This window comes from Pseudomyrmex gracilis, unplaced genomic scaffold (assembly GCF_002006095.1).
Source record: "Pseudomyrmex gracilis isolate BER0280 unplaced genomic scaffold, ASM200609v1 scaffold_326, whole genome shotgun sequence".
Classification (NCBI taxonomy): Eukaryota; Metazoa; Arthropoda; class Insecta; order Hymenoptera; family Formicidae; genus Pseudomyrmex; species Pseudomyrmex gracilis.
This window is the reverse complement of record NW_018020910.1, coordinates 1-15,678: the sequence shown is the minus strand read 5'-3', so window position 1 is coordinate 15,678 and position 15,678 is coordinate 1. Positions and strand designations below refer to the sequence as shown.

The 15,678-nt window shown below is 36.7% G+C and overlaps 1 protein-coding gene across 3 annotated transcripts in view; it reads right to left on the bottom strand.

The window, feature by feature from the left end:
- Positions 1-13,084, bottom strand: part of LOC109860082 (serine/arginine repetitive matrix protein 2) — a 123,890-nt gene extending 110,806 nt beyond the window's left edge. For all 3 annotated transcript variants that reach the window (XM_020438940.1, XM_020438941.1, XM_020438942.1), the window contains exons 1-2: positions 12,460-13,084; positions 1,486-1,654 (exon numbers count right to left, since the gene is read on the bottom strand). In XM_020438940.1, coding sequence (XP_020294529.1) covers positions 1,486-1,605 — 120 coding nt within the window. In that variant the 5' untranslated portion in view covers positions 1,606-1,654; positions 12,460-13,084. The remainder of the gene's footprint in view (positions 1-1,485; positions 1,655-12,459) is intronic.
- Positions 13,085-15,678: the final 2,594 nt, after the last annotated feature.

Genomic DNA, 15,678 nt, shown 5'->3' with positions numbered 1-15,678 from the left:
TTTTCGATGACTTTTTGTTCACGCCGCGTGGGTCGCATGCGCCCCACGCTTTCGAGACCACCAATTTTGTTTATGACATATGTTTCATAATATTTCTACGATTGCAGAAATTATTATTGTCAAGAAAATAGTAGTTAAATGCCCACGATGTAATAACTATATTGTACGTGATATTTAGGCATCAATATGATTTTAGAAAATATTTTATGATAATGTCACACTCAATAGCGAAGATAGCATATGATCTAAACGGAAAGTCTAGAGTGGGGCGTATACGACCCACGCGGCATGGAACGTGTTAAAATACACGCAGCGATTGGCCAAGTTAGATTCGAAACTGGTGGAAGCTTTGAGAATTGTGGATTCTTGAGAGAAGTGAGAAATCTTGTACCTACGCTCAACGAACAAAGAACATACACGAAGGAAAAGTCTCGAAGGAGACAAAAACAGATGTCTCCAAAAGTAGACCCATTAAGGCACATAAGCGTAATACCCACAATTGCGCATACGTAACCGTAAAAATAATAGCATTCCGACGTTGAAATTCCGTACGTATTTTTATTAGATTCTCGTTTTATTTTGAAACAGATGAACTTAATCGGATTTTGGCCGTGTGCGAAAAGTGATCGCATTTTTTGTTTTTTTTTTCTCAACCTGATCTTTAAAATAAATTAATAACTCTGATAAAACTGTGGAATTGTACTGTAAAATAAAACGCAAGAAAGAAATCCATTGAGCGATCGGACAACGCTCAAGTCAACATTCCGTTTGAATAAAGATGACGGGCGATAAGAAATACATGTTGGCTCGATTTTCACGCTTCTTCAGCTCGTTAATTATGGTGCTCGCAACTTTGGGACCGCGAACACCATGCAAATGAAGTCACGCTTATTACAATGTCACATTCAACGAGAAAGAGTTTTGTCTATTCTAAAAAAACCGGCGACGACGCGCGAAACGTACAGAGACGAGAAATCGTGAACAGCAAAAATTGATCGACAGGCACTATCTTTATTTTTTAGTGCAAACATATTTTTCATGTCACTAAATAAAATTTTTAAAACCACGAAGCGTATGTGTCAATTTCACGAAATACGAAATTGGTTATCTTTTTCTATAAAAAAAAAAAACGAATGATCATTGGAACTAAAAATGTGGACAGAGAGTGACAGATGTTTCCATTTTCGAAAATATTTTATCACGATGGAATGTTAGACACCTAAATACTTTAGAAACAAAATCAGAGAACAAAGATACCTACATATCTATATGTTGCCATATTAAATAAATATCAATATTTTCATTTCATTATTCATTTTTACACAATAGGCATCAAGACGCATATCTCTTGATACACTTTAATACTACTATCACGTAAAAACAAAACTACACTTTTATCTTAAATCACCAATAACGTTATCTATTTTTTCTTACATTTTTTAACAGAAATTTTAACGAATAAAGAATGCAAAATGTTTCACTTACCCTAACTGGCGGACGGGAGAATAAGATCGTATCGGTAGAATGTGCATGCGCGTTCATACGGTTATGATGATGTCTTGAATCAGAACCTCCTGCAGCCGCTTGTTCTGCTTGAACCGACATCGCCGCGCGAGCTTGTCGGTCCTTCTCTCGAAGCCGGTCCCGATCCACGCTGCAAAATCAAATTATAATTTAAAGTTAATATACCACAATCAAGATTAGTTATCTTCTATTCTTAAGTTAAAAAAAGAATGTAGTGTAACAATAAGATAATCTGTTACACACACATACAGTTTTTACTGTATTTCTCATTTCCCTTTTCTTATCAAAGTATATATCTACATTGTAGACTCATTTGCACATCTACATCTAAAAGAAATGTCCGGCATTCATGGCGCGAACGTTCTTGGCTTAGAGATAACCGCGGATGAAGCTTGGTTTTTCTCGAAAAGCGAGCACGTAGTCCGATTAAGAGTTGATTTCTCGAAGCGTAATCTTCTCGTCGTTCGCGTGATACTTTCTCGACGGCGCGCAAAGTGAGGAACATATACATGTCGATGAACAAACGACTACATTGTTATGCAAATTAAACGTGCCTAGCAATAATCATTGTTTGCCGCAACCGTTTAATTACAAGAGAATGAAAGAGATATACACATGTATATAATTATGTAAGAAAAACTACGTCACACATTCAATCTTTTTCGCTCCCGATATAATTCTAAACTGTAGAAAATAATCGCGTAAACTTTTGTTTTTTATCAAAATCCAGAGTTAAATAAACATTAATGAAAATATAAGGCCGATACGAGCCGTTCACAGGATGTTGAGCGGAACTTGTACGTGTATACATATATATGTAAACACCTATGATAAGTTCACTTGTAAATTTTTACAAGTGAGTTTTTTGAATTGAAAATTTTATAAATTTTTATAAAAATTTTATAAATAAATTGAATATTTAAAAAAAATTAGTTAGGGGGGTTCTCGGGGTTTTTCATATGTGAGATGCAAATCCCGCATCCCGTATGAATTTAAGAATTGAATTTTCAATTCAAAAAACTCACTTGTAAAAATTTACAAGTGAACTTGTCATAGGTGTTTACATATATATGTATACACGTACAAGTTCCGCTCAACATCCTGTGAACGGCTCGTATCGGCCTTATATTTTCATTGAAACTTTCACGAGCCTTTAATATTATTTAAATAAACATTATTTTTTATTACATTATCGCTATATTAATTCTTCTCTATATTGTATAAAAATATTTCTAATTTTAACATATAACCTTTAAAAACACATTTTGTCAAAATGTCTTTCTTCTTTGCTAAAATTAAATTCCATTTTTTCAAATATTTACTGCGAGATAATTGTTTTCCTTATTAATTCAAAGAGTTGCTTTGTTATTTGTGACGGCGAGAAATATCTGACAAGAAGTTCAATCACGTTTCTGATCTCTCCCCCCCCCCTCTCTCTCTCTCTCGTGCATGTAGACAACTCAATAATTTCGTGAGACCCGTGATATAACTGAGTAAAGATAAGAAACGACTCTATTTGCTGCTCCTTCTTTCTCGCCGAATACACATGCGCTTATCCTATTCCCGTCGAAATATTAGAGCTCTTACGGTACGTATAAATAAACGTACTTTTAGATTTGTACATTTAGGTACGCGAAATTTTCTTCGGCCAAATGTAGTCTTCACGTTGCGCATCACGTAGCACAAGTGATACTTTTTCGATCAATACCTCGACGTTTTCTACGTGTCGTCGGCTTTTTTTTTTTTTTTTTTTTTTTTTTTTTTTTTTTTTTTTTTTTTTGTCGCGTTGCTTCGTTAAATTAAAAAGCGTACTTTTAACCAAATCGATGTAAGAAAAATCGTCATGTCGCTTTCAGTTAATCGCGACTTTGCAACTGCTCCAAAACAAAAGTGTACCTCAAAGTGGATTTCAATAAAATTTCGACTAGAATGTACTTTTTTTTTTTTAAATTATATAGAAACATTGCACGTAATTAAACATTCTTGAACACATTTCCAAAACCGAATCATTTTGCCTTTTAACGCTGAAAATTAACGAGATCACTTCACGAGATCGATTTTTTCAATTATTGTTTTTTGCAAAAAAATCGCGGGAAAATATCTCTAATCTGAATTTACACGTGAGATCTAAGCTACTTCGCACTTTGATTCCGTGTCTGAGAACATTGCCATAGAACGATAAAAGTTTATATCGAACCAACGAACTCGAACCTCGTTCTCGACAAGTAGTGTATCGGGAGTTCTTTCTGTCAGCTATTTGTGCGGATCGAAAAAATTCTCGTACAACCCGGTGCGAAGAATTGCGCGAGTTTTCGAAAAAGTTCGATTAATAGTCCGTTACAATCAACGCCTTGTTCTCGATTGTGGCTCTTATAAACAACCGCATTATCGAAATCATCACTTGCGCGCGCGCGCGCGTGCTTTTACTCTCTCACAATGAAATCACTTACATCTTTTTGAGTTTGACATTCGCTATTTTACATATCGATTGTTTTCATTCACGTTTGTTGCGCTCGTGTGCACGATAATCGGCTATGGATACGCAAGACTGAATGATGCAACTCATATGTTCGGATTATATATATGTTTACAATCATCATAAAAAAATTAGCTCCCTTTTTTCCAATTTGCGATTATGCAATATGTATCGTTTTGTCGACAATTATCTCTACATCTATTTACGAGAGATATACTTCAATCAAAATTTTAACAAAAAGATTAACAATACAAATTTTTCAGTCTTCGTTAAAACAAATATTCTGCATGTTATGTAACATATTAAATCATTAAAATTCACTTTATAAAAGTTAACAGCGACTGAAATATTTTTCGGGGAAAGTTCTACTTTAAAAACTTCTATTTTTTTTCACACATCTTTTAGAAATAAATAAAATTAAAATAAGAATAAAAAATGCTTTCAAGAAGATGATTTGATTTGTTGTTATCGCGCACGCATAGAATCCGCTGTTCTTATCGTAAGTGCGCAAGTTGCATAAATATTTCTTTATTGCGCGTAGATAATGTGCAAACGATATTTTGACAACGTTTTTTTATTAAAGAGGGCGTCGCAATCGATTAAATACTCCAAGAATTAATTCGCACTCCCTTCGTAGCCGACGTAAGTTGCAGCGGAGACCGAATTAATCAATTTTTTCTTCAATATCAAAATAGCGAGTATATCTTGAGATTAAGTTTTTCTTCTCATTGAACAAACGTTTAGCGACAGCGTTTCGGATCACTTCGGAGGCGGATTATTGCTATCGTAGATAATTAATTCGCGTTAATCGCGGCTCATTTGAAATGATAATGAGAAAGAAATGATTTAAAGCAGCTTTCGCCAGCTGTAATTCGTAATTCAACGATAAGAAGAGAGATAAAAATACATGATATGAGAGAAAGAAACAAAACAGTAGTCGTGCTCTAAAGTAAACACTCTAAAAAGATTGTAGCATAGAATATATACAGGGTGATCCAGAACAACCCGTTATCCTTGAAAATACATATTCTTGACTAAATTCTAAGACAACTTTTTATTTGGCAAAATTTTGTCTGAAGCTTAATTTTTGTAGTTATTAATAAAAATAGTTGACTTACCACAAGTCGAATGCAAGAGGTAGGCAGGGACGGCGCAACTCACCGTCAGAGACGCGGGCGATTACGTGTGGTGCCTGACGCGATCAGCTGATCGCTACGCATTGTTTCTGTATCTTTTTCTGTCTCTCTCTCTCTCTTTTTTTCTCTTACTTAATTTATTTACTCATTCGCAATTTGTATCATTTAATCCGTGCATCACATAAATCACTGTCAATCACGGTGAGTTGCGCCGCCCCTGCCTACCTTTTAAATCCGACTCATGGTACGTCAACTATTTTTATTAGTAACTCAAAAAGTAAGCGTCAGACAAAATTTTGCCAAATAAAAAGTTGTCTTAGAATTTAGTCAAGAATATGTATTTTCAAAGATAACGGGTTGTTCTGAATCACCCTGTATTCTACACAGACATACACACAAAATCAGTACTTTAATTTTAATTAAATACTTATCTATATATGTATTAAATATAACGTTACAATGCAATGTTATCTGGATGTGTACAACAATTAAAACATAATAATAAATTTTTTTTAGTACAAAACTGTTTACATGTAACGCTAAGGAAATAAACTTGTTTTAAAGACATGAGAAAAAAAAAATAAACGGTAATTAAAACCGCGAACGCGAAACACAAATCGAAAATCCAACTTGATCCGCTTTAACCGCGCGTCTCTTCTTCACCAATTCGTTCGGCATCTATTACTTCGAGTTTCTAATCCGTCTCGATCCATCGTCTTGACTTTAAATCCTGGATTATACGTAATAGAGCGGCGGCTTTGCCTATCGCTGTTTTCATCGGCGGATGCCGCAATTTGCTTCCGTTCAACGCGATTTATCGGTTGTCCTCGTAGTTAGAAATATATTGCCGGCAAGAGTTTCCGCGCTCCCAAATAAAAATACAATATTTTTACTCTTATTTAGTAATAATATATTTGTAGTGTTAAAAAAAGTCAAACATTATATATTAATTGTTATTTCAGTATTTTTTTGTACACCCTTGTTTTTTATTTGTTTTTCTGTTTTTTTCCTGGTATTTTTGTTTTTTTTTTGTAGAATCCTGTGAAAAACAAAAGAAAAGGTATGAAGAAAAAAGCTAACATCCAAAGAATCACTGTGATGGTTTATCTCTCATTAGATAAAAACAGTTTTCAGTACTTCAACTTACAAGTAAGTCGATTTATGTCAGTTCGTAAAAAAAACGTAAAGATTGTTCGATGACTCAAAGAATATGATCTTCTTTTACTTTCTTTCTCGCTTTTTCTCGCGCTTCATATTCTTTTCAATTGCGCAATAAAGGATTATTGCATTATCGACCTTATCTGCTAAAACAAAACGCCCTCTCAATCGACCAATAAAATACTGTTGGTGATGTTTTACGAGGGACATCAAGCGCGCGTTGCTCGAGTCTTTCGATTCGCTACTTTGTATATAAATGCCGAACAAGCAATCTTTTCGATGTAACTTCGTCGCAACATAATTCAGAGCAAGTACGTAACTCGAACTTTGTACAAAAAGAAAGTCTGAAATTCATATGAGATGCTAGAATTGTTGTAATTAATAATTACATAATAATTATTTCTTTAATAAATATCCGGCCATTGGTTATTGGAATATTTATATCGTTAGAAATTAATTGACTGACTGTTACATCGAAACATTTCAAACTGTACGTACATAGTTCTTAAAAATTTTTATTTGTTTCTACAAAACTTTCACGTTTAAATCGAGCGCGAATTTACGGCACGACTTATTTGGAGCGTTTCCAGCACAGACAGACTGAAGTCTAACAAAGTAATAAAGAAAGCCATGCGTGCGTGTCTCTCTCTTTCTTTTTCGCATGCGTGCGCGGTGTCGAGCTGTTGTGCACGTTTAAAGATCTACTCGCCTTACGAGTCAAACATGGGTGAGAAACCGCACAGAACGCTTACACGCGAACAGAGATCACACTCACGCTCACGCACGTGGTATACGTGTGACGAATTCGACGAGGCGGGCTTCGTTAACTCAACGAGTGCTGAGAGTGAGAGAGGGTGAGAGAGAGAGAGAGAGAGCGTTTTGATTAATACAAACTAGGACTGACTACGTCCAATTTAAATGAGTTGTCAAAAAATGTGTATCGCCTATTGTTAAAATAGCGGATTACGAAATAATGTTACAAATAATGTTCTTATAAATATCGCATAACTTCGTCTCTAATTAACTTTTCCAAGTCGATGTTTATTCAGAAAAGCTAATTACGCATACTTTTAGTTGCGATTCATTATTTGTTATATATGATATAATTATATAACGATTTGATATAATTACGTTCATAAATGTCATATTAAAATCGCATTAAAATAACATTTTAGTATTTCTAATGTACGAAAATACCTCACGCAAGATTTAAATGTTGTCAGATGTATTGACGCTTTATTAATTGCATTTTGAATTTTATAAAATTTCAAATTCTGACTGATAACTGAAAGAAGTGTTAAAAAAAATAAACCTAGGCAAAATTCAGTAGAAGAAGGTTTTGATGCGCAAAAAATCAGCGCGTGCATATCGATATATTGCTCAACTATATGTATAACAAAATGTGGCAGAGTTGGCAAAGAGAAATAACAAAAACAAAAAGAGAGAGAGAGAGAGAGAGAGATCAAATCTTGCAAAAGATGAGAAGAGAGGGTGAGAAAGAGAAAGAGGAAGAGTGAGTTGTCGCGTTATTTTGAGCCTGACTCGAAGGCTAAACAGCAGAGCAGATTGCGCGCTCGCGAATTCTCAACAATACATCGGTCTCTTCTAGAACATTCTGTCTTTTCATTTACCGTTTAATGTATTCCTAGTTCTTTCTATTATCATTCATCGAGACATCGTTAGACATTATGTTGTTGCAATAATTTTTCAGTTATTTCACTTTTGTATGTTTATGTATATTTTTTTTGTATATTTCCAACTCTGGGAGAATAATATTTTTATATTTCTCTTGATATTTTACTTTTCAGGAACAAACAAAAACGCTTTTTACCACATTATACATATTTCTTATACCATAAGTTTACATATCTGTAACACTGACATAAAATTCCAAATTTGATAAAAAGATAAGTGAATTATTTTTCCCAGATAAACTAAAAAAAATATTCAAGTCAAGTATATTAAATATTGATAAACTATATATGATATAAATAAATACTAATTTATAATTTGTGAAAGAAAGCAAAATCTTTACTAAAGACCTACCAAATACTAAATGCGCACACACATACATATATGTGTATATATATATACATACATATAAAAATGTATTGTATCGAATATATACCCTATTCATGTCCGATTTGTATCCTTCGTGTAAATGTTCTTTTAGAGAGAATATTGAGGTCAACTCGAAATAACTCCAACTAACCGTTCTCGTGATAGCGACAATGGCGTGAGTCGAGCTAACATATCACAGAAGCATCGGAAATGAATTCAATCTCATATAACGATGTAGATATTACAGCGTGAGTTACAACGTGCGCGTTTCTTTCTCTCTTTCTCACGTGCGCTCTCACTTATTAATACCGTTACAAATAAGAGTCGCGATGTTACAGCGGATTAGCGAAATCATCTTGTCGTTGAATCATAATTGGCGTGCAGCACCTGACTCTGTTCTATTGACACTGACACACTGACATCGTTTCTACGACGACGGCAATAAGAAAACACTCGATTGCGTTTTTTCATTGAAGAGTATATTTCTTCCATATCTTTTGTTTATATATATGGACCGTTTATTTTGAAAGTGGTGTAAGTCTATTTTTGAAAAAAATGAGATATCACGTAATTCATAATTGACAGATATGTTAACCTATAAGTTTATCGAAACAAAAGAAAAAATGGACTTACACCACTTTCAAAATAAACGGTCCATATATATATATATGTGTATATATATATATGTGTGTGTATGTGTATATATATATATGTACATATGTAAATTTTCAGTAACAAAATGGCACAATATTTTTGCACGTGTTAAAAGAACGATGACGTTCATAGTGACGTTAATATATATACTCTTTCAGTCAAACATAATTAATTAGTCCATTATTAGCGTGTTTAAAAACGTTTATAACTATATGGCTCGGCAAAAACAAGCAAATTTTATCTTAAGCATCTTTGCATTGAGACCGCATGTAATGAGGAATAGTTAAAATATTGCGTCATATAAGTTGTATATAAGCGAGAGAAAGCATTAAGAAAAATAAGACTTGCGAAGCAGAACAATAAATCGAAGTTTCAAAACTCTCTCCCTCTCTCTCTCTCTCTCGCTTAAATCTGAATTTAATTTTTCTAAATAATCTAATCACTTTTCTAAAACAATCAGCAATCGAGAAACTAACACGAGAGACAAAATAGAATGTGAATTTCTGAATTAAAAAAAAAAAACGCAACACATTTTAGTCAAATAAAATTATTTCAGTTAGATAAAGAAACACATAACAAAAAATACACAATTTTCGTTCTAAATATCGCATATATTTTGTATCTTTATATTTTGCAGTATCTCGGATTTTTGACCTCATACTTCTGTGACGTCACGAAAAAACCAGCATCTTCCACCCGCTGTGTGTCGAGGAAAACGCGGCTGAAGCGGAAAAGATTCATCGTTTCTTGGACAACGATAAAGTCTCTAGAGGGAAAATCCAGGACACATGTGGCTGGTTCGTAAAATAACGAGATTTATTTTATAGACAGAGATGGATCGGCCGTAAAACGTCGCGCGGAACGACCTGTGACGTTTTTCCTGCTTCTTGAAACACGGTAGTAGCGCGCGCAAGCGCCCTATAATATTTCCGATATTTTCTTTAAGTGACTTTACTACGTCGTACCACACACGTGTTTCTTTATCCTTTATTTATGTATATACGAATTAACACACTTCGACGTAACGAAAATAATATATTATGTTAAAAGTGACAATTATTTGAAGCAAATGTGCTAATATATGTATTAACTCTTATTAATATACACCAGGCACATTATAAAGAATTATTCAACTTTATATATAGATACACGCAACACGTATTTTGCAGTCCGCACAGTTCACTTTTAATATATATTTTTTATATAAAGAATGTACGAAACTTACACGTGGCACTCGATATATATTTACTTCACTGACACATTTGCAAAACTAAGGAAATGCGACTGCCTAACCCATTTGCATCACAAAGAAAAGTCCAAAATTCGTCCTTATCACCAAAATTTTTTTTTACTGTATTTAAATTTTAATGAAAATGTTACAAAATATGAAAAATAAAATCAATATTGCATAAAGAATTTTTGTATTTTTCTGGTATAAATAATATGCGCTTTGGTGATAAATGCCTAAGTAAAATGCGCGCGTATATGCGCTTATGATGCAAATGGGTTAAGAATCAAGTTAAATGACGAGAAACGATAATCCTACTTGAATAAGAAAAAATTCATGTCGCCTGTTGAAACAAACACACGTGTGTATGTGCGTGCGTGCGTGAAAAACAAAAACATTTGTCAAATAAATATCGAGATTATTTAACCGTAGATTTATCGGCTATTTGTTAATAACGCGTATCAAAATGCAAGCGAATGCTCGCGACGAAGAGATTTAGTTGCGTCGACGTCAAAGTATTATCGTACAGTAACGATAACACCGACAAGAAAATTGCTTTCTTCACGTCTTGCAAATTTCTTGTCAGTACGCGATATAAGTGTGCTGGCAAAAATAAATTTATAAGAGCGGAGCTTCGACAGATGGTAACGCTACAAGATGAATCATGCGGTTGGCGTGCAACAAGCGCATTGTTCTCAACCTGCTTCTCTATAAGGATATTGTTTTTGCGTTTGAATATTTTTTTGTGCAAGTTAAATTGCAGCGTGTTGATTTTTTGCAAGAAACGTTTGAACGACGAAACATCGATACACAGTTCCGTGTGTATATTTTATATATATACATGTATCTTTATTAAAATATTTTAATAAAAATCAGAGTAAATTATAAAATCCCGAGAAAACTTTTTTAAAGCTGTACCAACAACAAATACAACAAATTGCAAGTGTGTTGTTCAGTTTTTTCACTCATATATAGTTTTAAAAAACTTGCAATCATTTCTCTACGAAAACATGATAAACAAGTTTAGAAAATAATGCAATATAAGCAAGACGATCGTACAAGAGACGACGCTTGCAAATTGGCCGATCGCAAAAACACTTGCGCAATACTGAAGCGAGACATGACGAGGAAAGAGAGATCGCGATAGTAATCACGACCGTTGTCGCAGACTTTATGTTCGTTTATCATATGACGTATTTTTCCTGCCGTAAGAAAAATAGGATATCACCAAGGAGATGCAAAAATAACGACGTTTTTTGACGTATGTCGCAACGTGTGTGTAAGATGTAAACGTCACGATACACGTGCGACTATCGACCGATCGGCATCTCGTTTGAACGGCTGGAATTGAAAGCTCGAAAGAAATCGCGATAGATGACTCTGTGAGTTTTCGTGCCTGGAATCGATTATTTCGTGACAATAATATGGATGATAATTTTAATGCGACGCTCGTTATCAAAGTCGCCGCGCGAATGATAATGACGAATTATTTGAACCCGTATATTCATTATTAGAGATCAAAAAGTTAAACGCGCAGATGAAAAGTTTCGTATAATATTTGACACAATTTCATATTTCCATACGATATTAACGCGCGCGCTACTCGACATTTAAGTGAAAAAAAAAACATTTGTTTCCAAGCGAGAACGCCGTCAGAATGCCCCCAAATTGTAACACGCAGTTTTCCGATCATGCGTCATTCTACTGAGAAGCGGAGACAGCTTATCTATTTCTATGAATAATCTCAAATATTGTGAGTTAATTGGTAATCAAAAATCGTTACGAAATCGCTTATCCCGAGTAATTTCAACACATAACTTTTGAAATCATATAAATTCTTTTTTTTTTTATATCAGCTTTTTCATGTCAGTCAGATTAAAACGTGACTGACGGTTTATTGTTTTTTTTTTCTATTGACAAACGTATATTTCTTTATCTATCTTTTTCTCTTTCTCTCTCAAGCATAACTTCGAATATAATATCTGATTACATGTGATAAGCCAACTGACAAATCGTCGACAAATCTTCTTGCTTTGAAAATTAGATTTGCGCCGTAGTAGTACGCGCACACGTAAGAGAAGTGCAAAACTTTATAAGCGTAATATTTCGCGACGATGAACGCTATGCAGCAGCAACACGACGACGGAGTTACACGCGCGTGATGTTGGCTGATTACGTGTCATTTCGCAATAAAAGCAAAGTGGCAAGAAGGGAAAACTCACAGCGCGTTCAGGATACGACGACAACGACGCCTGCTGTCGTCGGGGTTACCGAAAACGATCTCGACGGCGAGTTATCACCGCGCCGGTCACACGTAGCACTCGTCAACAAGCACGGCAAAGGCACTCTCATTCTCTCGCCGAGTTCCCCGTACTTCGAGATTGCGTCGTGATAGAAACAGCACGAGGGGAGCGGCTAATCCAAGAAGCGCGCGCTCCTCTGCTCGCCGTACATGGAAAAATTATCAGACGACTTTATCCGAAAAGGGAACTCGTGGCGAAGAGAGAACACAATTTTTGATTTTTTTTTTTTTTTTTTACGCACAATGTCGCGAGAACAGATGATGACGTGTATCACCGATATAACGCGCACAAGTGGAAGTACGGCGAAGAAAGAGAAGATCGTAGCCGAGATGCACCAGAGCACTGTGCTTCACGCGCAAGACGACGCGATTACTTGGCGTAATGCACACACACACACACACACATATATATATATATATTATACCACACACTCGCGGCGTATATACGGAGATAATGCACACACTCACACGCGTAGACCGAACGTCATACGGCGGTTTTAAAGAAAGATGCGACAGAAGATGAAGCGCGGCGCGCGGAACGTTCCGCACCAGACGATGGTCGACGAGAAACTGGCACCTTCCGGTCGCAATCGGTAGAGGGAGAGAGGTCAAGGGGAAAGGAGAGGGGAAGCAGCGGGCGGGAAAGAGTAGTAGAGACGCGCACGCCGCACGTACGTGCGTACTCGCGGCAGCGTGTGTGGGTGCCGTGTATATCGATACGCGGCGAGCAGGGAGGAGCGCGTGTCCGCGCTGGTTCTCTCCGAGAGAGCGCGCGCGAAGAGAGAGTAAGGGAGAACGAACGAGGAAGAGCGTAGAGTGGGAGAGAGAGAAAAGGAAGCGCGAATGGAATATAGGAGAGGAAAATCCGCGACACTAGCGACCACCGTCACGGGAACGACCAACTATTCCTCGCTCTTGTGAATGTGAGAGAGAGTCTCGAGAGCACGCGAAAACGAGAGAATCGCGAGAGAGGACGAGGAAAAGAGAAGAGAGAAGCCGCGTAAGCGAGCGAGCGAGCGAATAAATACGTGTGAGCGCACGTGTCGATATGCATGCGTCGTTGTTTCCCATGTGTGTGTGTGTGTGTGTGTGCGCGAAGAGAACACACGATGAAGAAAGATGGAAAGAGCGCAATGCGAGAAGATCGAGTGAGAGAGACACGAGAGACATGGGAAGGAGCGAGAGTTCTGAAACGAGAAGAAAAAAGATGGAATACGAAGAAAGAGAAGGCAGAGACAGAGAGAGAGAAAGAGAGGGAGCGCGGAGCGAGAGAGAGAGAGAGAGAGAAAGAGAGAGAGAGAGAGAGAGAGAGAGAGAGAGAGAGAGAGAAGGGAAGTGAGAAAGAGTGGGAGATTATCAAAATGGCCGCGCGCGTAACCTACTCCACCGTCCTCTCCACCTCTTCCGCGCACCTCCACCACCTCCAACGCCGCGCTATTTCTCCGCTATGCCTCCACCTTGTTCGAGCGGGTCTGCGTCGCGTCGCGCGGAAACCGCCCGGCTTGTAATGTCGTCCGATGTATATAATAGTGGTGAACTATCGTGAGTCTCTCGCGCTCGCGAGCCAGCTTGATGATAGTGACGACTCGTGTGCTCGGATGCGCGATGTATAATGTGTACAAACTGGAAAATGGAGTGAGAGCGCATAGTACGAGACAGTAGAAGTTGTCGTCCGCGTCAAAGTCGAAGTGGAGAGAAAACCCTTAACAAGATCCCGGGGAGATTAGGCAAAAGTTATTTCTCCCTTCAATTAACACTAGGCGAAGCAAACTAATTAAATAACATGAAACAATTATCAATAAAATAATCGAATCGAATGAATTGTACAATAAAATTTGCCACAAGAAAATCTGTTAGATAAATTGATAGAGAGATTATACACACACACACATATATATATATATATCATATTAATATAAATAATAAATATCTGTACATATACAGTTAACACAGAATTCTCGCTAATTATTAGCAGGAATTGATGCAAATCGGTATCGGTGACATCGCAAAAAGCTTCATTAGTTATGTTTCGCATCATCTTGCATTCAAAGCGTCCGCACCGGTGTAAATAATTAAAAGCAGATAGCTCACTGTTTCAGCCGTAACGATTAATCGTCGTTTATGAGTAATAAGCGCGGCGGCAATTTGTTTGTGTGGGGGGGGGGGGGAATATTGCGCGAGCGACAAGACACCTGCATTATGCACACGCGTTTCGCGTGCGCGATACGTAATTACGATAATTAACATGTCACGCGTAATGCAACGCGGTACGTGGGAATAATTCAACGTCGTCGCGAAAAATTGGCCGCTACCAATTAATCCGTCCCGCTCTCAGGAGGAGCTATCTAATTGCACGTGGCTGATTTTACCGTAACGCGCGTGAGCTCGTGTACCCTACGCGCATATACAGGGTGTCCCAGAATTGGTTTAACATCTCTCGTACACAGATAGAAGGAATAAAACTGAGGTGAAAAGTCCTATACCATTTTGCTAGATTCGCAATAGTTACCGAGATTTTAAGTAACAAAAATCCGCGAATAAGCGTGCATCTTACGCGCGTAAGACAGCCCGATGCATGTTTATTCGCGGATCTTTGTTAATTAAAATCTAAGAAACTATTGCGAATCTAGCAAAATGGTATAGGACTTTTCACCTCAGTTTTATTCCTTCTACCTGCCTACGAGAGATGTTAAACCAATTCTGGGACACCCTGTATATATCCGCGTATTGCGTGTATATTTATGATAGTCGCAGACGAAAAAGCTCTCTCCAGCGAAATCCTTTATGTACGTTAAGTTAGCCCCCCCCCTTTAGAAATTCACTATAAAATTTATATACAAATTAAGTGCTATTTAGGTGCTAATTAGGTGCCCAATTAAAAAATTTGGTGCTCAAGTCGTTTGGCAGAAAATTAAAATTAAAGTGGGGGGGGCTGACTTAACGTCAAGCTGGCCCCCCCCATATTAAAAACTTATATTTTCAGTAACAAATTCTACATCAAAATTAGGTGCTATTTAAGTGCTAATTAGGTGCCCAATTAAAAACTTTGGTGCTCTAGTCGTTTGGCAGAAAATTGACATTAAAGTGGGGGGGGCTGACTTAACGTCAAGATGGCACCCCCCATATTAAAAAATTATAT